The sequence below is a fragment of the Protobothrops mucrosquamatus genome, unplaced genomic scaffold (assembly GCF_001527695.2).
Source record: "Protobothrops mucrosquamatus isolate PMUCROS unplaced genomic scaffold, P.Mucros_1.0 scaffold_256, whole genome shotgun sequence".
Classification (NCBI taxonomy): Eukaryota; Metazoa; Chordata; class Lepidosauria; order Squamata; family Viperidae; genus Protobothrops; species Protobothrops mucrosquamatus.
In genome coordinates this window covers 1,153,874-1,176,315 of record NW_015386332.1, presented here as the reverse complement: position 1 = coordinate 1,176,315, position 22,442 = coordinate 1,153,874, and the positions used below count along the sequence as shown (strand labels likewise).

Sequence of the window (22,442 nt, the reverse complement as noted above, 5' to 3'; positions counted from 1 at the left end):
ACCGTAAGCCTATGGACAAGGATCAACTTGTATTTACTATATCAGGCTAGCAGTTCTAAGAGTCTTTTTGCTGAACACTATGGTAAAAATACTTTAAATAAATAAATATCAGGTGAACAATTCCAGAAAACTCTTAACAATGTGCTAGATCATACAATTGTTTAATTAATCAATCAATCAATCACAACACATATCTGAGCAGTCTTAAGAAGATTCAGTCCACTTCTGCCTTTTCAGTGCTGGATTACATTGGACCCAAAATATTTCACACTGAATTGAATTTAAGCTATTGTTTAAGGAAATGGGAGTGCAAATTCTATCCAGCTATCCTTGACAAATTTTATTCAGAGTTTAACTGAGTTTACAGCCAATAGCTATGGTAGTAGCTAAACTTTGGCATTGCTACCATCACAACACATCAAAATTATATCAATATAAGCATAATTCAGCATTATTTGATGACTGCAATTCATCTAGATTTGTACCTGTGATGCCATTTAGGAGGCGAACAGGGACAATAAAATACTTACAGAGGACAAAATGTTGTCATCCTAGACTGCTTCATCAGGTTCATCAAAATAAGAAACAACAACTAGCAAATATGTAAGGTCTATATGTGTTACTACCACCATAACTGAAGTGGTTTTTCCCCCCCAGATATATTCACTGTCAACAATACAACAGAAGTAAATGGGAAGCTCAACAAGAGCTTAGATGTATTTTAAATAAATTATGCCAATTATAGACTGATAGAAATAAGATGTTTATACTATCAGGAAAAGATGGACAGATCAGTGGTATGTATATTCTCTATATGCAGAGAGACACCAAGCCCAACCTGTGTATCATCAATGAAGAAGAAAACATTTTAGTGTAGGAGTGTAGGAAATCACTAAAATCCTTTGAAGTTGTTGCCAATTAGGCTATGTAAGATTGGGCTATATGGACAAAGTAACTTGGCAAAAGGGAGCTTTCTATATCCCTTATCTCCCTTGTCTGGTTTTATCTCAATTCTGTATTTTTTATTACTTCAATATCAATATTTATAAGTATAATTTGTTATGAACAAGGCAAAAGCCAAGGAATTTTACATTTATTTTCCTTTTATTTCAAAAGGATTTTTATTCAGACTTTTAATGGTTACAGTATACCAGTAGAAATTACTGTATGTTTTAATATTTTTTATTTATCTTCAGAACTTTATGACTGGTGCATGACTGATTTTCAAAGAAATAAATTTTAACAAAATTTAAAAGTTGCGCCTTTTCCATACAGCCTATAGAAAATGGTCACTGCTCACATATTGTTGTTTATAAATAGCAGGGGGGAAATATTATATTATATTACTTTCAGTACCATGTTTAACATAACTGCTTAAAAGTTAAGCCTCAATGCTAACTAATATAAAAGAACGGTCAGAAAACCATGTACTTCTCATAGCACTTATAAGAACTTATGTGCAGTCTATTTTGTTTGAGAGAAATCTACTGTGTTCATGAAAAGCCTATGAAATATACATCAATGAGTACACAAACAATACAGCTAAATTATTATGCTCTGTGAGTAGTGAAAAATAATTTATAAGAACTAGTAAATGAGCATATGCAAATAACAGCAGCATATTAAAAGGCTTGATGGTTAGCATCATAATTATATTTAGAATTTTCAAAATGCAACTCTTTTAGACTTTTGAATTCACTTACCTGCAGCATACTGACAATCTCGACTTTGTTAAAGAAAATAAATGAAGTAAGGGTAGAAAGAAAATTCTCTTCAAAAACAGATGGTGTTGGCAAGATGATGTCCTGAATGTATTGTACCCTGTAAGTCTGATGAATCTTTTGTCTAAGTTCAGAGTCTGTTATGGGTATAACTTCTTTAAACTTTGCTGTTTTGGTCAAAAATTCCCTATGCCTTTTTGGTTGAGCTAATGCAGGGTCATATTCAAGGCATCCCACAACATCCATAATGCACTCATCTGAGAACATCACCTCAAAAAGAGTTGCTTTATTGAGGAACAAAATTCCTCGAATAATTTCATACAAATGATGCAAGCCTTCAGTATTTTCTAGATTCTCACAAAGCTGGAAAAGCTGTAATAATTTTTTAATATAGCCTTCATTCTCCAGTGCTAAGGCTAATTTTTCTCTACGAATGGGTGATGAGAGAACTGAGGTAACTAGGTCTGCTATTTCTTCGAGTTTGTTGAGTTCACAAGTAGGGAGATCAATCAAATGACTAGTTTCGGGCATTTCCTCAAAGCGTTCTTCTTCTGATTCATCAATGAGATCCTGTGTAACTTCTACAGAAGGGTCTTTCCCTTGAACCTAAAATCAAAAACATTAATAATTATTGACTTATTCTGACATACATTAGAGTCTTTGAAAGGCAAGGAAAAGGAATTATGAAAATCAATGTTATTACCAATATCTAAATCATATGTTAATATAGTTCTGACATTCTATGAAATGTCAATGAAATGGGACTGGTGGGCTGCACACCAAATTTAGGTTGCTCTATCATGCCAGCTGATGAAGAAGGAGGGAGGAGGGAGGAAGGAAGGAAGGATATTCTTGGTATACCGTAAGTTAATGGTAATATTTGTAATATAATGTTATACAGCAGAATCACAGTCACTGCAAATCTGTAGAAGTATAAATGTAGAAGTATAAATGTAATTCTACATTGTAGAAGTATAAATGTAAAGCTGTCCTGAAATGGTATTTTAAATAATGCCACTGAAAAATCACATCATCAGCTAAACTAGAAAATAAATTTTGTAATTCATACTATAAAAATTAAGATACAATTAAATGGGTCACTAGAACTTTATTTCAATCACAAAGTTTATGAAGAGTCAAATCTAAATTAAAAAAAAAACATTAAGAACTTTAAATGTAATCCTTACCTGGCAAATTTTTTCCCAGATCTCATCACAGCCAGCTTTTTCTTGAAAACTCAGAGCTAAATCATAATTTTCTGCTTCTGACCAAACAATCAAAGTGTCCTATTTTAAAATGGAATATTATATTTATTATTTGACTTTACTGCAAAATGTAATATACAGCTAGGTTTAGGTATCAAAGAGAGTAGCTTTCAACCACCAGTACAAAATATAAGAGAACATGGAAAGAAGAGGGGGACGAGAAAGACGATGCACCACTATATTTTTCCCTATGACTAGCCATACAACTTTAAAAAACAACACATTTTACGTAGGATAGATAACTCCTGATATACACACTGCCATTCATTTATTAGGAGTTTTAGTTCTTAGAAGCACCTTACTAGAAAGATGGCAAACAATATACTATGTTAATTTTTATGGAGATGTTCACTATTTAATTGCTATCATTTTATTCACCTGAACTGGATTTGCACATTATAATAAACCATTTGATTTAAACATTATAATTTGGATTTGTACAACATGCTAAGCCAGAATTTAAAAAAAAAAAATCATAGTGTGCAAAGTCAAGCATACTTTGGGTACGTCAGGAGACAAAGAAGAAGTTTTCTTCACATTTCAATGAGTACTGCATTGTTTTTAATCCATGTAAATACTATGGAGTAACAGAATGAAAGGGTATCCAAGTCCTACATCTGTCATATTCAACATTCTTTTTTCAGTTTGTAAACAACTGTTCATATATAATAAGTATGAATTCAACTTTGAAGGAAGATAAAAAACAATCTTAAAAAGCAGTGGAAAACACTTCAGCAGATTATCCTTCAAGGATTCTTATTACTATAAAGATACAGTTTATAGTGACAGGAATACACATACAGATAAAGGCAAATATAGGGAAATATAAATATGATATTCTGTGAAATACAATCCATTCCAATATTCTGTCAAAAGAAACCAAATAAACATTCATAACCAGGACAATGCCAAAATGAAACTGGAAAATGAACTCTCCAGATGAGAAAGTATCCAAGGAGCAACTAGAAAAGAGCACACAGCTCTGAGTGATATTTATGATGTGGCTGGATAAAAGTCGATAGGATCCCAGGTGTTGATGTGGTCAGAGGCAAAAGGAAAATTTAACACAGTAAACACATGTATCCCATCGGCATGTGGAATGTCAAAACCATAAACCAGATGTTGCCAGACCAGAAATATCTAGATACAATACTGACATTTTGGAAATCAGTGAACAGAACTAAATTGGGTCACTTCATCTCAGAAGGATATCAGATCTTTTACTGAACATGATAAAACAAATAAAGTAGTGAAAATTAACAAAAGATATCAAAATTAGTGTTTGGATATAACTCACAAAATGACAGGGCAAATCACCTGATATTGCAATGATCCAAATTTATGTTTCAAACAAGAGGTAGAGAAGAAATGGAAGGGTTCTTTGGTAATATGCAGCACTTTGGTAACATCAGACTAAAAAAGGGAGATGTCATAATATAGGAGGGTGGAATGCTAAATTAGAAATAAAATAACAACTGGAATAATGGCTTTGGCATACAAGATAAAGCAGGAGACAGACTATTAGGGAGCTACCAAGAAAACCTTGTAGATTTAAGAAATTTCTTCTTTCAACAATCTAAAAGATAGTTTTACACATGGGCACCACCTGATGAAAAAGAAAGCAAGTACAGCTGGAGAGGCTCAATTGATTCAGCAAAAACAAGACCTAATCTCACTGAAGCTCATATCCCAAATTACTTCTTGCAAGATTATAATTTAACCTAAAATAAAACTTAAAAGAATCAAACCCAAAAGATACATCAATAATATTTTATGTGATTATGCAGAGAATTTGAGTTAAATTAGTGATAACTTTAAAGATGAAACAAATAAAAGTATCTCAAAATGCACTTTAGACATAATGAAAATAACTGAAGAAAGATGGAAAGCAAAAGGCAACAAAAACACTGGAAATTTTATGCAGCCTATGGAAGAATTCATAAAGATCAAGTCAGAACAGAATATTGGAAAAACAGCATGCCAAGATGTATATTGTCACCTTGTTATTTAACTTACATGCAGAAAGGTAAAAGTCTGTTCTACATCAATTTCTCTAAGTTATATGCATTGGTTGGTATAACCTTTTCACATGATCCCTGGTTTTTAATACTAAACTGCATTATTTTTGAACTGCTTTTCACTTTCAACAGATTCTTTTAAGTCTTTCCTAATAGCCATAAAATAGCATTATCAGCATATATGAGGTTGTTCATATTTCTCCCAGTAATTTTAATTTCAATTGCTATTTCTTCTAGTCTGGCATTTGCAATGCTATATTCATGGTTTTCTAGTAAAAGAGTTCACAAGAGAATCTTGCTGACATTTAAAAATTCCACAATCCTGAATTCTTTAAAATGAAATGCTACATTCTAGGCTCAAAGATTCACAGGAATAGAGCCTATGGTCAGGAAAAGAAAAAAATCTACTTATTTATTGTAACATATTGGTTAAAACCTGGTCTATCAGAAAGGTTGAACAAAAAAATGATGTATTTCAACTGTGGTGCTAAGGAAAACTCTTAAAAGTACCTGGTAGCTGAGGAAAAACAAATAGCAAATAATTCAGAATTAGATAAACTATATAAAATCAGATTGCTTGGTGGGAACACTAATAATGAAGTTAAAGTTTAGATATTTTGAACATATAATGTTGAAGTAAAAGTCACTAAAGAAGGCTCTGAAAATCAAAGGCAATTGAAAAAGAGGCTGACAGAAAAGAAGGTGGCTTGATACTATCATTGATGACATAAGAACAAGGTCATCAGTATTCCAAGAAGGATTTACCGAGACAAAATCCGAGCAAAATTGTGTCTATTGGAATACAAAAATGAAATTATCAACAATAAATTCAAACCATATAATTATGAACAGAAAGAAGCGAAAGGAGAGTCATCTCTGATGAGATGGGTGGCATATAAATGTAATAAATAATAATTGTTATAAATTTAATAAATTATGAAAAGTTTAGGATAATTAAAATTGAAGCAACCCTATCCTCATATCTTAATAAGTATTTAACAAATTAGATATCTTTATTTATTTTATCCAAATAAAAGCATCACTAACAATATTAGTTATTTTCAAGTAACTGTACTGCTTTTACTACTTCAGAGAACATTTTAAAATTAAGATGTGTTTTTAAAGAGCAACAGAGAATATAAATAATATTCAATGACAAAAATTCAAAATTCATTTGGCAATCATTTTAATTCAACTGTTATATACCTAAAATGTAATAACTATTTAACTATAAATGTTTGATTAACTGAGTCAAAAACATATAATATTTTTCCAATATACTGCAAAACAAAAAACAAAAAAAACTCACACAGTATTACAAACATTCCCTTAACTTTCTAGGAATATCATTATGTAAAAGTTACACCTGCCCTAAGAATAAAACTAGCTTTTATTTGTTGGGCTCTATCTTTGATCTCATTTGAGCATGACAGAAATTAGAAATTACAAAACCAAAAATATCTTACATAACATATAGCAAAATTTTGCTACTATAAGAGCAATTCAGAAATAAACCTCCATTTGGTTATCAATGACAGACACTCGCAGATACAGAACTTTTGTTATACACATTAGAAAACTACAACATTATATTACTTTTCAACATCATTGCCATTCAAATTGAGGCTCTTGTCATAACATCTTACAAGGTTTGAAATTCCTTAGTAGTAGTCGCCAAAACTGGGCTATGGGGGTGGTGATTATCAAAAACATCCAATGGAACTGCTTCAAAAGTCCATCTAGCGATATGTGGGCGAGTATTATTGTGAACCAACACACCAGAAGTGGTACCATAAAAAATCCAGCCAAATGTGAAGATACCAAAGGAGTACTGCTAGTGAAGTTCATGGTGTGTGGTTCGACCATCAATTCAGAAGTCTGTGAAACCTTATGAAAACTCAGATGAGCCATCCATAGCAAGCGTCGGGGCATGCTGACTTCCAGTATGGTGTTGGTTCACGATAATGCATGCCTGCACACTGCTAGACGCACTCAAGAACTTTTGAAGCATTCCTTTGTAATGTTTTTAATCAATCCCCCCCCCATAACCCAGATTTGGCATCGAGTGACTACTACCAGGGAATTTCAAACCTTGTAGGATGTTATGACAAGTGCCTCAATTTGAATGGTGATTATGTCAAAAAATAATGTAATGTTGTAATTTTCTAATGTGTATAATAAAAGTTCTGTATGTTATCATTGATAATCAAACGGAGGTTTATTTCTGAATTGCCCTTGTAGATACAGTTTATAAATTCTTGGATACATAATTTTCTGATTTGCATATATCTGGATATTCACTATACGCTATTTTTCTTTTAGATCATAAAGATCTTTTCCAGATACTAATCCTAGTTTATCTCTTAACTGAGGAGCTGATGTAGTAAATGTATCCTCTGATAATACTTGAGACATCTATTAAAATATTTAATATCTTTAATGGCTGGGTTCACACATTGTTCCAAGCAACAATATGGTTTGCTGGTTTATAGTTTATCATCATCTATGAACCCAGTTATAATTTATAAACCAAGATTCATGGCCTAACTAATGCATAAAGAGGCACTGTAATTTATTCACTTGAGTCATAATTTCAACCATGGTTTATGGGCTGTATGAACTCAGCCAAAACATTCTAGCTGAATTAGCATAAAAGTAAAAATAGTAAAGCAGTGACTGATTTGTCTGGTTTTGTACTTTGATGGGAGATCTCTAGTAAAGGGACTGTAGGTTAGACTGGGAAGTCAACAAAACATGCTGGAACATGGTAACAGCAAACTACTTCTGTAATTCTGTGAAGAAAACTATCCAGATGTGCTCATGGAAGTCTTCACAGAATGAATTTGACTTGGAGACTCTACCATTTTATGGCATCTGTTAGAAATCTATTGCAATGGAAAGGGCATCATTAATGACTAGAATAAAATAGCAATAATTTGAAATTTGCACAAACTGCAATCTACCAAGATGTATGCAAGTCATCACCTCATATTGTAATCTACTAGATACTTGGCAGTAAACTTTCATGGGCTGCAATAAATATCTGCATTCAACATGGAGTAATATAATATAAACTAAGAAATTACAAAATAAATAATAATTAATGTATTCATAAAAAACATCAAATAGTATTAAAGCTGGACAGAAAACAGAAAACTAATGGCAGATCATTCAGCAAAGGTTATTAAACCACTGTACTGCCCAACATACAACTCTGTATGGCTCACAACAAACAAGAAATTATAATAAAATCAATAAAGCATAAAAATAAAAAGATGGCAAGTCTGAATGAGCAAGCGGTTTCACTCTCTCTCACCAAAGACCTGGGTGAAGAGCCAGGTGTTCATGGCTCTTCTAAACAGCAGTGGGGGCTATCTGAAACTCAGGGGCAGGGGGAGCTTTGTTTCAGAGGGCAAACACTGCTACAGAAGTGTGCTTCTAGCTCTCAAAATGTGAATGTAAAAGATAGTATTTTCATATATTAATCTCCAATATTTAATATACACATAGCCCTTGACTTGCCTTGTATCATGTGGACAACTAAGAATATATNAACAAAACTCTAGTTGACCATTCTGCACATTACTCCAATGGTTAACACAATTGCCAGATTTTTTAAAAAAATAGTATTTTCAATAATAGTAATATACCGTAGTTGAAATACAGAAGAAAAAATACATGCCTGTTGTTTTTGATACGCAGTGTTTGGATTTATCTTCGATTCCAACAAGAGGGAACCTGAAATGATGAAAAAATTCCACTAAGTACTTAAATAAGTAAATAAAAGTCAGGCAACTTAAGTACTAATTATCCACTTTAAGGACAGTACTTTATTCCAAAACTTTTATGCAAACCCAGTGACCAAATCTGGGAATTTTAAGATAAAATTTCAGTATGCCTTACTCAAGCTAGGCACAATTCATTTATGAAAAAATATTATAGTCTTATTTTCCTTTGGTAGCTAACATACACTATTACATATTTACAAAGCTAAATTATGTAATCCTGAATTTATTATATAGTATGTCTAAGCAATCATGTTTCATGGCAACAGCTCTCAAGCAATCACTTTCAAGTTCACAAGATTTATTTAGTACATTAGCACCTGTTCATTAACAACATCAATACATTTTCTTCTTCTAAAAACAGCTTTTCTAATTTTGAAAACAACCTATCATGGCTTTACCATAAAAATACTAAAATAGAAAAAAGGCCTTCCATCGGAACATAAAATTTGATACAAATGTTTATTTTTCTTCTTTTCACCAAGTACTGCCAAATTAATTACTAGAGACAATTTTGAATATTTTGCTTTCTCCAAGTATAGTTTTAGGTTACTTCCACTGAAATATTATGGTATGTCCTTAATTCAGTCACACTGAAAACCAATAAGACAATAATTTGGGTAAAAGTTTAAAATTTAAGAATTTTAAGCACCCAACATTCTAAACAATAGAAAATATAGTAACACAAAGTACACTTTTTTTCAAGAAGAAAATGATAGTTTCTAAAAGGTAACAATTAAAATAATTATGTTAATATGTAAATTCAATAAATGTTGCTTCACACTAAATTTCTGAAAATAAAGTTTAGATGTAAGATAATGGAAAATAAGCAAATCCCTTAAGAATACTACAAAACTGAAAGAAAATATGAAAACTGGAGCGCTATTGAAAACGTCTTTTCACTGAGGCAGCTTCAGAGAAAACCAACCCAGAGTGAAAAGCTGATAGTATTTGAAAGTATAAATCAGTACTATGAAAGGCCTTTAAAAAAATCATTAGCCAGTTCATTTTCAATAAGTAACAATTACCAGAGTTTACCGTCACGAAAGTTATGAAAGTTTTCTAAAAGTTAATGTTTCCCACTCCTCATAATACATTTAATATCTTTTTCCCAAAGTCGCCCAATTAACACTGACAGGGGAGTTACTAATAACTTTTATAACCAAATGGAACAAATGAATCCCTTAAAGCGGTCAGTACGGTTCCCTAACTATAACATGCATGAATTTAGGGGACTATCAAGAAGGTGCTTAAGATTTAGGGGTGGAAGCCTATAACATTTATGGTGAGGGGGTCCAATAACCTGACCCTACGGTTTGTCTAAATATAAAAGAGAGACTATATATGCGGGAAGGAATCCGTGGCCTCAGCCCAGGGTGTGTGAGGTGGCGGTGGCGGAACTCTCCCATGGGTTGTTTCCCATTCCTCTGGCTAGGCTCTATTGTCCCAGAGAGATTAGCAGCTGCCTCCATCCCCTGCCTGCCATTATCCTTCCCCTTTCTCACCGTCCGACTCGGCTCGAACGAGCAGAGACATCCCTTTGAGCCGCTCCACGTATGTGGACGAGACGTGCCCGGTGCCTCTGTCGTCCCATTGCCGCTCTTCGTTGAGCGTGTAGACCTTCACCCGCCGCCGGGTATCCGACATGGTGGGGCCCCGGCCCGATCGCGAGGCAAGGGAAAGGACCGGCCGGGGGCTGAGAGCGTCACTCAGGAGGCCTTTAACTCGCCGCTTTTCATGACGTTCAGGTCGGAGCCGCCGCTCCTCTGGCTCAGCAGTACCAACTAGCAGCAGCAGCCACTAACACCGCGGCATAGCCGCCATCTTGTAATCCGACTCCTGTCCCGTCCCTGCCTTTCTCTTCCTCTCCCAGCCGGGGGAGGGAGAGGGACGGAAGGCCTGCACGGGCTCCACTAGCAGGGGCTATGGCGGCCGGGAAGGGAAGGAAAAGAAAAGGCTGTCAGTTTGCGAAGGAGGAAGGGGTTGAGAATACGTTGCGCCTGCGTGTTGCATACTTTCCTGCTGGACGCGGAAAAGCTGTGTTGCCCTGGCTTTTTTCTGCAGTAATAGTACCTGTAGTTTCTTGGAATGATTGTCGCCTCTAACACAGGCGTCTCTGAAGGACCGCCTCCAAGATTCCCAGCAGTTCTCTCCTTTATTTTATTGAATTAGTCTGAGTTTCTTTGCTACTGGCGTTGTAGCGTTTGAGAGGAAAGACCCATTCTCCTCGTTGCAAAGGCGCTGAAGAAGACGAGTTGGGACGATACTATACTCTTAAGAATGCAGAGAGAAAATCACCCCACCCCTCCCGCGCGCTCATCACCTGTAATACTGTATTTTTTTCATCAAAAAGATTCTAGAGCTATTTTATCCCAAGACTTAAGTGCCTAACTTTTCCTTTCAAATGCCTTTAGAAAACACGCTACTTGATACATCTGTAGCACAGCACAAACTAAATAGGGCGGTCTAAAGATGATAGCTTCAATTTTTGGAGATGGAGCCACCTTCAGATGCAAGCTGACTTGCTAAGGATTTTAGCTTCTATTAATTCATAAATGATGGTCTTAATGCCCTACAGTTTTTTTCAATTCTGCATGGTTTAATACAGCTGTATGTTAAAGCCATGATGCATAAAATTAAGAGCAAGCAATAAGAAACAGGCCTAGAAGGGTGCCATGACAACGGTATCAAATAACAGAATAACAGAGTTGGGAAGGACTTTGGAGATCTGCTCAAGCAGGAAATCCTATAACGTTTCAGACAATCCAATCTCTTCTTAAAACCACTAGTATTAGAGCACCCACAACTTCTGGAGGCAAGTTGTTCCACTGTCAGGAAATTTCTCCTTAGTTCTTGGTTGGTTCTCTTTGATTAGATTTCATCCATTGCTTCTTGTCCTGCCTTCAGGTGCTTTGGAGAATAAGTTGACCCCCCACCCCCCGTTCTTTGCGACAGGTCCTTAGATATTGGAACACTATCATGTCATCCCTAATCCTTTTCATTAAACTAGACATACCCAATTCCTGCAACTGTTCTTCAGGTTTTAGCCTCCAGTCCCCTAATCATCTTCGTTGATCTTCTATTTCTAGAGTCTCAACATCTTTTTTATATTGTGGCAGCCAAAACTGGATGTAATATTCCAAGTGTGGTCTTACCAAGGCATTAAAAAAATGCTGCTGAAAGGTCAAGAAGAGCCAGAATGGATGCACTACCTTCATCCTCTCCAGTCAGAGGTCATCCATGAGTTTGATCAATGCCTTCTCAATCCCAAACCATGACCTGAACCCTGACTGAAAGGAATCTAGATAATCTTCACCCAAGGTTCTCTGCAACTGTGACGCATCCACTGTCTGCACAACCTTCCCTGAGAAGGGAAGATTGGAAACTGGGCAAAAACTATCCAACTTGGTTGGGTAAAGCAATGTCTTCTTAGGAGGGGGTGCACTACCATTCCTTCTTTCAAGGAGGAATTAACTAGCACCCAGACCAATCCTGCATCTCTTTCCAGTTTTAATAAGACAGGAAGGGCATGGATTAGGTGACTGAACTAACAGCTGGGAGGGTCTTGTCCACTTCCCTCAGGTTCCAGGGCTCAAACTCTTCCCAGATCACCTTGCAAAATGTGGCCCCCATGACCTCCACAAAGTGCTTTAAAGCTGGAGTCCAATATGAAGCGAATATGAACGATTTTATCTGCCAGATGTGAACTTTCATGTTGCTCTGGATGGACTCAGTTACAGCAGTTTTGGGTGCATTATTGGAACTACTGAAGGATCAGGTTAAGGACACATCATCATGGGAAAAAATCTGTGTGGTTGGTAAGAGTCAACAGTGACCTGATAGCGTGTAATCATATTTCCAAGATAACTGTAAAATAGTGGGATTCACATAAAAAAAACTTTTGCCAAACAGTCTGTGGTAGGACTTTTAGGCAATGATTTAAATGTTTTTAATTGGTTTAATTGTTTTTGTCCAGCTGTTCTTTGTAGTTTCCTTTTGAGATCTGCTTGCAAATGGCTAAAATGGTCACTAGTATTAAATAAATGCAGTTATATTGACTGAAACTAACAATTTTCACTGAATTAAAACTATTAAGGAAAAGGAAAAATATTTAATCCAGGTCCTGGAATATCAGAAAAGCAGACATTTGGGGTCATTGTACAAGAGAAGACAATATAGCAATATTTTTCCCCAAGGCAACCAATATAAAATTGGGCCACTTAGATTTAATTATATACTCATTTCAGGAATTAACCTCAACCCTTTGTTTCCTATGGTGCTTAGTACAAAATTTTAAATTAAGAAATTTGGTCAATAATTAAAATAGTAATAGCTGCAATTTAATTTTTACACATGTATAAATAGGTGTAATATAAAATAGTAACATACAATATCAAACCTTAAATTATATTTCATATTTCTAAACCGCCCATCTCCCTTCAAGGAGGGGCTCTTTGTTAATGTTAAGCTTTAAAATATAAAGTTTCAGTAATCCTAATTGTACATAATACCTGAAACACCATTGTAACATGGGTAGGAATTTTGCTGAAATAACAGAGGAAGAAAAAAGAAGAATTCTTGCTAATGGGGAAATGCTGATAAGACTTTACTTAAGGAGATGCTGTGCTACTCAGAAAAGGCATCTAGGAATCAAGCCACATAAGGCTTTGTAGGCTAAAGCTAATATTGTGATTTGCACTTAAAAATGTGTAAGTAATCCACTGAGGTTACAGTCACTCTTGATATATTTGCATATTAAAAAATACAAACATTACTATTCAAGGCTGCAAGAACCAGCTGCAAGAAGGAAATCTTGCATTACTTATAAAAGAAATGCTTGTTCAACTGTGAACATCTACAACTGCTGAAAATATTCATAAAGTACAGTACATATTTATGATTCTTCCAGAGCCCTAAAAATCCTGATTTTCAAGAGCACCAAAAACTGGTAGCTGGCATCCCCCATAGTCTTATCTAATTATACTGCCAATGATTGCACCAATGATAGCTGTCTATTAGCAAACATTTCCCACTGTTTGGCTGGAAACATATTAAGATTATAGTGTAAGTCATCAAACAGACTTAATGCGAAAAGTGAAAAACAACCATCACAAAAAAATCAGTTTATATCACACCTCAACCACTATAGCCTTTGCCTTCTAATCAGTTAAGTCCAGTCCCCATACACCTAAAGGATATCCATTTGTCTGTATCATTTAAAGATTGCAATTGTTCAAACACAAATATGACTTACAAATGGATATGATTGCTAAAAGACAGAAATGACAAATTTAAAAACTTTGCAATTTTAATGAAAAAGAAATGGCTTTATATATATTTTTTAGTTTTAAAAAGGTGACGGGGAGAGGTAATAATCCTAAAAAAAGGCAGAAAGTTCTCAAGTACCAAGGTAATACTTTAAGATGACAGCAAAAGGAGTATTTCTCACGCAGTTGAGTAATACGACAGTCACTCTAAATATTAAAGGGAATTTTATTGCCATCTCGTTGCCAAGATATGTATAAGCTTAGTCCATCAGTATTAACTGGAATAGATGCAAAAGAAGTTCTAAATTATTACTTAAGATCCTGACGTCAGATAATCCAGTGGAGTAAGACTCTAGCTATTAAGTTTCACAGAACTTAAATTCTTCAGTAAACCAAAATTTTGAATTATGTCCAGAATATCATCATGGCAACACCACCAATTCCCAGTCATAAGCCAAGCAAAGCCTGTTATTACGAGAAACTCATAAATCCCACTGTGGATCAGAGAAGGGTAAATATAGCCCTTCATGTAATCAGCAAATAAACATTTGTTCAGTCTATACTTCATGTTTTAAAGTGTAGAAAGTTTCTACAAATGATGCATATAATTGTTTTTGAAAGGTTAGCACAAAGGCTTTCAAAGAACGTAGAGATATTTTAAAAAAACCGTTAAGTATCTCAGCCTCTGAGACACTCAAGAAACTAGAAATTATCAAATCCTTTAAAACTAAAAAACCTATTCGTTTTATAGATATTTGTTATCAATAAATCAATTTGAAATGCAGACAAGAATATTATTTAGAATGTATTTGATTCCATTATGTTCATACAGAAAAAGACTGTCAAAAACAGCATTTTGTTGGATATGTAATAGGAATGGGTTTTTAAAAAAAATGTTTCTGTACTTAATTTTGGGAGAAAATATTACATTATGTAACAAAAGCTAAAATTTTTAGAGTGTAATATTCTTCTAAATTATATACCTAATACATGGAATTTGACAATCAGACAATGTAAATGGATTCTGTATCCTTGACTAAAAAGTTGATATTGCAGCATTGGAAAGATAAAATTATGGCTCCATTTACTGAATAGATTGAAGACCTGATTGCTCTTGCTACTTATGAGCAGATTGCCTATAGACGTAGATTTTGTATAGGCGAGTATAATGAAATATGGGACTCATTTATATAAAATATAGATTAAAAAAGTCCTGTATAAATACATTAGAAAAATATACATATTTGAACATTTGCATTCAATAAGTATATATAGAAGTGTAACTATTCTTCATATTTCTCTTTGTATTTTTTCACTTGTTTTTTTCTTGACAATTTTTAATTAAAAACAATAAATAAAAAATCCATAAGAATGTCAACAAATTTACATATCTTTAATAGCTTAAAGTAAAATAAGATAAAAGGTCTGTATATTCATGTTACATTTATATTCCTTCAACCCTTCATTAATGAAATATTACATATAACTGAAAATCGTATGTACAAATTGAATTTTTTTTTGGTAAGATTTTGGCATTCGTTTTTTATCTGCTTATACTGAATGATTATGTTGAGATAACCCAGAGTTCTCATTTGGCATAAATGACAAGGCTCAAATTATCCTGCTTCAGACACATCATGCAAAGACTGAGCTCTCTGAAAAGGCTCTAATGTTGGGAAAAATAATAGGAAAGAGAAGAGGATGATCGTGTTAGGAACAGATTGTGATGGAGAATCTATGTAGTAGATAGCAGTTGAAAATGACTTGATGGCACATAATATCAAATGACTTTTCTTGTCATGTAGAATCAAAGATAAATTATATAGAATGAAGATATTTTCCATTTTAAAAAGTATTTGTAGATTCTATAATTCTACAAAAGAGTATTTATTGTCAATAAAAGCTGCTAACCGCTTTTATTTGCTTCTCAAGATTCAGTTTGAGATAACGTACTTCCCTGGGAAAAGCAAAAGTTCAAAAATGTGTTACTGGCAGGTGTTGCATTTTTATTTCTTCATGTTCTGAAGCATCTTCTTCAACGTGATTTGTTTTCCCATTAAAATTCTTTCTAGGAACATATATTACATAAATGTAATAATACAAATTTCTACAAATATCAGGAAACAGTTTATATATGTGACATGTCTTATTAGCACTAGAAATAAGGTTTTAAACAGTATTTGAGTGATATTGTATACTTCTGGAAACATTCTATTCATTTGAAAATATCTGTCAGCTTTTATACAACGTACAAAGGTGTTATGAATTCTTATTTTTGAAAAGAACTTTGAAGGCTTTAAAACAAGGAAAAATTAGCTGGTATTAAATCATATTTTTATGAAATTTAAAATGTACATGGGCATATAGAAACCTGTATATATTACCAGTAATTTCTCAGTTTCTATCAAAGGGAACAGTTCTACTAGTTCAGAAGGATTCTTGTGCTACGCTGAATTGGCAGACTCATGAACTGCACTTCCTATTACTATACTTTTTTTGTCATTCAGTGTTTTAACAACAGATGTAGCTGGACTCTGAAGTACTTTTCGTGAAAGCCTCATTCTTCCATCAGTTGGATCACGTCCAAAGTATTTCACCTGTTCATAGAAGGAAATGAGATTGAACTCAGGATGCATCAAGATTTATGTAGTTTAATTTTTTTAGTGGAAAAATTGACTGTTATTTTTTAGAATTAATGATATATGGAATTCTAAATTTAAAGTACTAACCTAATGTCTTTAAAATCTTTTAAATAAATAAATAATGAGAGAACTATTAAAAATTATTTAATGTTTCAGTGCAAGTAATACATTACAGTCATTTATCCACAAAGATTCCCCACTGGCATATTGAGGTATTAAATTTGTGAAACCAGATCTTCCTAAATATAGCACAATGGATACATCAAAGTCTTGATCATATTATGTTAATTTTACTATCAAGATTGAGTATGATAACAATATATTGCCACTTAAAAGAGTTTCTTATTATACCCCACATTTTTACTCTGATGAATGCTTAAAGCAGCTAACAGTATCTAAAAAACAGAATATTAAAATAAAATGAAGGACTGTCTGTGGAGATTCTCAATCATCCAGGTCCTGGTTGTCCCAAAGGTGCTTTTTCAAAAGGCAACTGGACTTTTGTGGGTTTCCCACCCCCTGAAAATGTTTTGCTTCTCATCCAAGAAGTGACTTCAGTTCTTCTTAGATGAGAAGTGAAATGTTTTTAAGGAAAAAAAGAAGGAAGTCCAGTTACCTTTTGGAAAAGCACCTTTGGGAGAAAAGGAAGGATTGAAATTAATAAAATAGGTACTATTTAAGAATTAGAAGTGTGGTGAAAGTAATGAATCTTTACAGAATTGTTAACAAAGTGGGATAATATTTTGTAGCAAAAGTCAGCTTGTCTAATGGTTAAGGCATTAGGCTAGAAAGCAGGAGATGCTGAGTTCTAGTCCTGCCTTAGCCATGAAAGCCAGCTGGGTAACCTTGGGCCAGTCATTCTCAGCCCACCTCAGAGGGTTGTTGTGGGGAAAATGGGGAAGGAGGTGTGTAAGATATATTCATTGCCTTGAGTTATTTATAAAAATAATAAAGGTGGTATAAGGTAGTATACAAACAAGCAAAGAAAGTAGCCTACGATAAGTGGTGGAAATACTGACAATGAATCAAACTAGATAAGAATCAGAAATGAGAGGAAAAACCCTAACAAAAATGATTTTATATATGCCAAATTCATACTAATTTAGCATATAAGTGATCCTTGGTTAAGGACTCCTTGTTCAGCAACTGTTCAAAGCTGTGGTGATGCTGAATGAGTAGAAGTTACAATTTGTCCTCAGAGTTCTGGCTCTCTCAGCCTCCCTTGCAGTCACCATTTGTAATCTTCCTTAGTGGCTTTCAACAAGCAAAGTCAATGGAGAAGCTACCATGTTTCCTTATCTGACTCCCAGCCCTGTGCCATTTCTCCTTTGCGATCCGCCGCCGCCGCATGCAGGGAAACAAAGTTTTTTTTTGGGGGGGAAAGGTCAATCAATTCCAACTTCTTGCGAATTCCCCCCCCCGCAAAGTTGGAATTGATTGACCTTTTTTTCTCCCCAAAAAGCTTCCTTTGTTTCCCTGCACGCGGTGGATTGTGAAGGAGAAATGGCACGGGTAAGGAAAGACAATTCCTGGGGGGAGCGAGGATTTCTTTCCTTACCTGCCACACTTGTTCCGAGGCCGCTTTCCGCTGAGCCGTGTTGCTCTTGCCAGTGGCCCAACTGCCCACTTCAGCACCCTTCCTCCCCGAGCCTCCAGCGCTCCAACTGCTGCTTTGGTCGGCCTGCCGGCCACTTCGGCACCCTGCCCACTGCCACCCAGCACGGCTGTCCCGGGGCTGCAGGGGCTGGTTTTGCACAGGAAGGGCACATGCCCCACCCTCCCGCCACCGTGCAGGGTAAGGTTGCTGTGCCTCCCCCCATCCAGATGCTCTCGCCTCCCCTAAGCGTTTTTTTAAACTAATCTGCGTTTCAGCTGCATTCCGTTTCTCCGTTTGCTTCTCAGCCTTCGTCGTGTGTTTGTGGGATTACCGGTAAAAAAAAAAAAAGTTCAATCAGACTTTCCAACTTCTTGAGATCTCGCAAGAAGTTAGACAGTCTGATTGAACTTTTTTTTTTGTCCCACAAACATGCGGCGAAGGCTGAGAAGCGAACGGAGAAACGGAATGCAGCTGAAAGGCAGGTTAGTAAAAAAACACTTGGGGGAAGCGAGGGCATCTGGGCGGGGGCGGGCATGGCATCCTTACCTGCGCGGGTTCGGCAGCTGTCTGGCAGGGGGAGGGAAGCAACTGGTCCACCATCACGCTCTCGCCGCTGCGTTTTCTCCACTCCATGCACAGGCCCCGCCCAACTACCACACGGCCTACTGGTGCAGGCACCAGCAAAAAGGAAGCCCTCCCCGAAAGTAAAACATTGTGCTTACTTCAGAGCCCAAAAGAAAGTAAGACATTGTCTTACTTTTGGGGAAACACGGTAGCAGGATGTCCTCATTTAAGAACCCATGATGATTTGCTTAACAACAACTGGAAGTGTTGGAATTGCCACTGCTAAGTGGTGTGGTCTTGTGGCGTCATGCTTTACAACCATGTTGCTTAACAATCGCAATTCTGGCACTCCTAGTTGCTGTTCCTAACTGAGAACTTCTTCCATATAAAATCCTTTTTCTCAGCATTCCCCCCCCCCCAAAAAAATATATCTTTTATGTAGACACACATACTCACTTGTTAATATTCTAGCATGAAATTTAACAAGTTTATGATTTGAAATATATTTTCCCAATGTTCTGAACTACAGCATAAGTAACAGTCAGGGGGAGAATGTCTATAGTTAAGCACATAATTATCACCTCCAACCTGTCCCCCCTCCCAGTTTTCTGATAATGGGGATACTTCTTAGTTCATACAATCCCATTTTATCCCTTTCAAGAACATCACACGAGCATTAGCAATCACATACCACAATATTGATCATGCTAATATGTTAGCTGTATAAAAATATATAACTTTGCTTCCTACATCTTTTAGCCATGACAGTAATTTGAACACTATTACTGAAAGGATTTTCACATATAATAAAGATGTAACAAGTTACCTGGATTTCTTGACCAACTTGTAATCCAATAGCACTAGGATGCTTAATCTAGAACAAAATGATCACCTCATTAGAGTTGTCCTTATAGTTTTAGATTGCTTTCAGTACAACTAACAATACGTATAATAGTTTCTATAAAATTTATTTTTCTTATGAACTTTTCCCCAAATTTTCCAATTCCTTTTTACTCTATATTAACAACTAATGAGAGAATCAGCTGGTACACAGAATGTTTCAACAATATTGTTTAATATAGGGAGAAAATTTAGAAGTCTATCTAAAGTGACTATTCTAATAGCAATCATACTCAGTGCCATATCATAAACCAGAGTCTCCTATGGAAAACCACATGCAACAAATGGTAATTTACTGAACAATATTGTTATATGAACAAACAAACAAAATAAGCACCTTTCTTTGATCCAACTGCGAGTTGTGAAGTAGAACAGGAGTCATATTTGGGTATAATTTTACCATTACCCCAGCATCTCTGCATTTTTAAAAAAAGAAATCTTTTTTAAAAACTACTATAGAATGTTTATTTCATTATTATTTGTATTTATTTTGCAGTATTTATATACCTCTTCAATTAAGAATTTAAGCAGTGAATAACAAAGCATAGGTAAAGAAAACAATCAATAGAAAAATAAACAACTATAATAAAATCCATCCATCCCTTTGTTCAAATATATACCCAATCACAATAAATTAGGACTAAAAGTCCAATGAAAGGCTACTATTTTTACCAGCTACAATGTGGGAGGGTGAATAAATGGAGCTCTGGGGGAAAAGGTACACAAGAGCATGAGGCCTAATATGGGGAAAGACTGGCTCTTCATCTGCATCCCATGTATTCCTGAGGAGGTAGTGGGCTATTCCCTTGTTACACAACACTGACCTTATTCCCTCTTTCCTTCAACATTTTGTCCAATTCAAGAACCTCATTTTATCTGACTGAGCACATTATATATTATTTAACTTTTAAAAGTATTTTATAATCCTTCCCTCAACTGAACTTTGTAAATACAAAGGGGGGGGGAGGGAAAGAGAGATGGAACATACATTCATCTATATGCAGAAATAATAATAATAATAATAATAATGATGATGATGATGATGATGATGATGATAATAATAATAAAAGTTGATAGGGACCTTGGAGGTCATCTAGTCCAACCCCCTGCTCAGGCAGGAAACCCTATACCATTTCAGACAAATGGCTGCCAAGTCTCTTCTTAAAAACTTCCAGTGTTGGAACATTCACCGCTTCTGGAGGCAGGTTGTTCCACTGGTTAATTGTTCTAACTGTCAGGAAGTTTCTCCTTAGTTCTATGTTGCTTCTATTTGACCAACTTCAGAAGATACATTTGTTTACCTTAATTCAATTATTGTGAAAAATTGTTACATAGTTGAGTTTTCTTCATTGAAAGAAAGGAAAAAGTCATATATGATACATTTGTGAGATCATCACGTTTTCTTGTTTTGGGAAGAGAAACAGGAAAATCCTTATCAATCACAATCTGCCACAAGGAAGAGGGGGTCAGGTTGTTCACAAGAGCACCAGAGGGCAGGACAAGAAACAATGGTTGGAAAATGATCAAAGAGAGAAGCAACCTGGAATTAAGGAGAAACTTCCTAACAGTGAGGACAATTAACCAATGGAACAGCTTGCTTTCAGAAATCGTGGGTGCTCCATCACTGGAGGTTTTTAAGAGGAGACTAGACAGTCACTTGTCTGAGATGGTATAAGTTCTCCTGCTTGAGCAGGGGGCTGGACTAGAAGACCTCCAAGGTCCCTTCCAGCTCTATTCTATTCTATGTATTCAGTCTTTTATTGTTCCCATTGTATCAGTTCACACACAAAGGCCTAATGAAACTCTCAAATAATCAGTGTTAAAACACAAGGGTTTGGGATAAGGTTGCAATAGTCTGCACCTCTGCCTTCCATTATTTATGTTATTTCTATGCAATTAAGATGTTTAAAAATAATTAAAATTCCTTTTTTAAAAAAAACACATATAAGTAGTTGGACAAGAAGGAGTTAGGCATAAAATGAAATATTTTAGATTAATGCCTAAGTTAAGGTTATTAACCCATCCTTTCCTTTACTTCTTCATTGTATTGATTTTTTCCTCCTTAACAAAATTAGAACATTAGACTGGTTTGCTTCAGAATTTCCTCTATACCTAAGAAATACCCTAAAAGTTTACATAAAGGTGCTGAAATATATATATATATATTTTTTTAAATAAAGATTGTGGGTATGTAGTAAGTGTATATGTAGTGTGTGTGTGTGAGAGAGAGAGAGAGTGAGAGAGAGGAGAGAGAGATGAAACACACATTCATCTATATGCAGAAATACTATTTGATCAACTTCAGAAGATACATTTGTTTACCTTAATTCAATTATTGTTGCTGTATAAATAGCTCCAAATTCCAACTGATAGTCTTGCTATAAATACAAAGAAAGAAGAACCACAGGAGTAAATATATATGCAAAGAACAAAAACATCCTTGCAAAAGCCAAGGGAGTTCTAGAACAGTTCACCTTTTTAAAAACATGCAATATGGCATGGACCTAGTATTCAAAGAAAATATTAAAATTCTCAAAAGGCCACTTTTTCATTCATTCAATATAATACTTTGGAAATCAGCTATTATATTTTATTTAAATCCAGAAAACTTATCCAGGCTGAAAAGACTTGGACTTGGAGTAGGAAATGTAAATGCAACAAACTGACTCCGAATGTCTGATAT

General features: G+C 35.1%; 2 protein-coding genes across 2 annotated transcripts in view; both read right to left on the bottom strand.

Moving 5' to 3' along the window:
- Nucleotides 1-10,644, bottom strand: part of PPP4R3B (protein phosphatase 4 regulatory subunit 3B) — a 43,064-nt gene extending 32,420 nt beyond the window's left edge. The window contains exons 1-4 of the mRNA XM_015831379.1: nucleotides 10,295-10,644; nucleotides 8,687-8,742; nucleotides 2,909-3,007; nucleotides 1,704-2,327 (exon numbers count right to left, since the gene is read on the bottom strand). Coding sequence (XP_015686865.1) covers nucleotides 1,704-2,327; nucleotides 2,909-3,007; nucleotides 8,687-8,742; nucleotides 10,295-10,436 — 921 coding nt within the window. The 5' untranslated portion in view covers nucleotides 10,437-10,644. The remainder of the gene's footprint in view (nucleotides 1-1,703; nucleotides 2,328-2,908; nucleotides 3,008-8,686; nucleotides 8,743-10,294) is intronic.
- Nucleotides 10,645-15,430: 4,786 nt separating this feature from the next.
- PNPT1 (polyribonucleotide nucleotidyltransferase 1) overlaps nucleotides 15,431-22,442 on the bottom strand; it is a 29,857-nt gene continuing 22,845 nt past the window's right edge. Inside the window, exons 22-25 of the mRNA XM_015831302.2 lie at nucleotides 22,082-22,137; nucleotides 20,097-20,175; nucleotides 19,686-19,733; nucleotides 15,431-16,653 (exon numbers count right to left, since the gene is read on the bottom strand). Coding sequence (XP_015686788.1) covers nucleotides 16,501-16,653; nucleotides 19,686-19,733; nucleotides 20,097-20,175; nucleotides 22,082-22,137 — 336 coding nt within the window. The 3' untranslated portion in view covers nucleotides 15,431-16,500. The remainder of the gene's footprint in view (nucleotides 16,654-19,685; nucleotides 19,734-20,096; nucleotides 20,176-22,081; nucleotides 22,138-22,442) is intronic.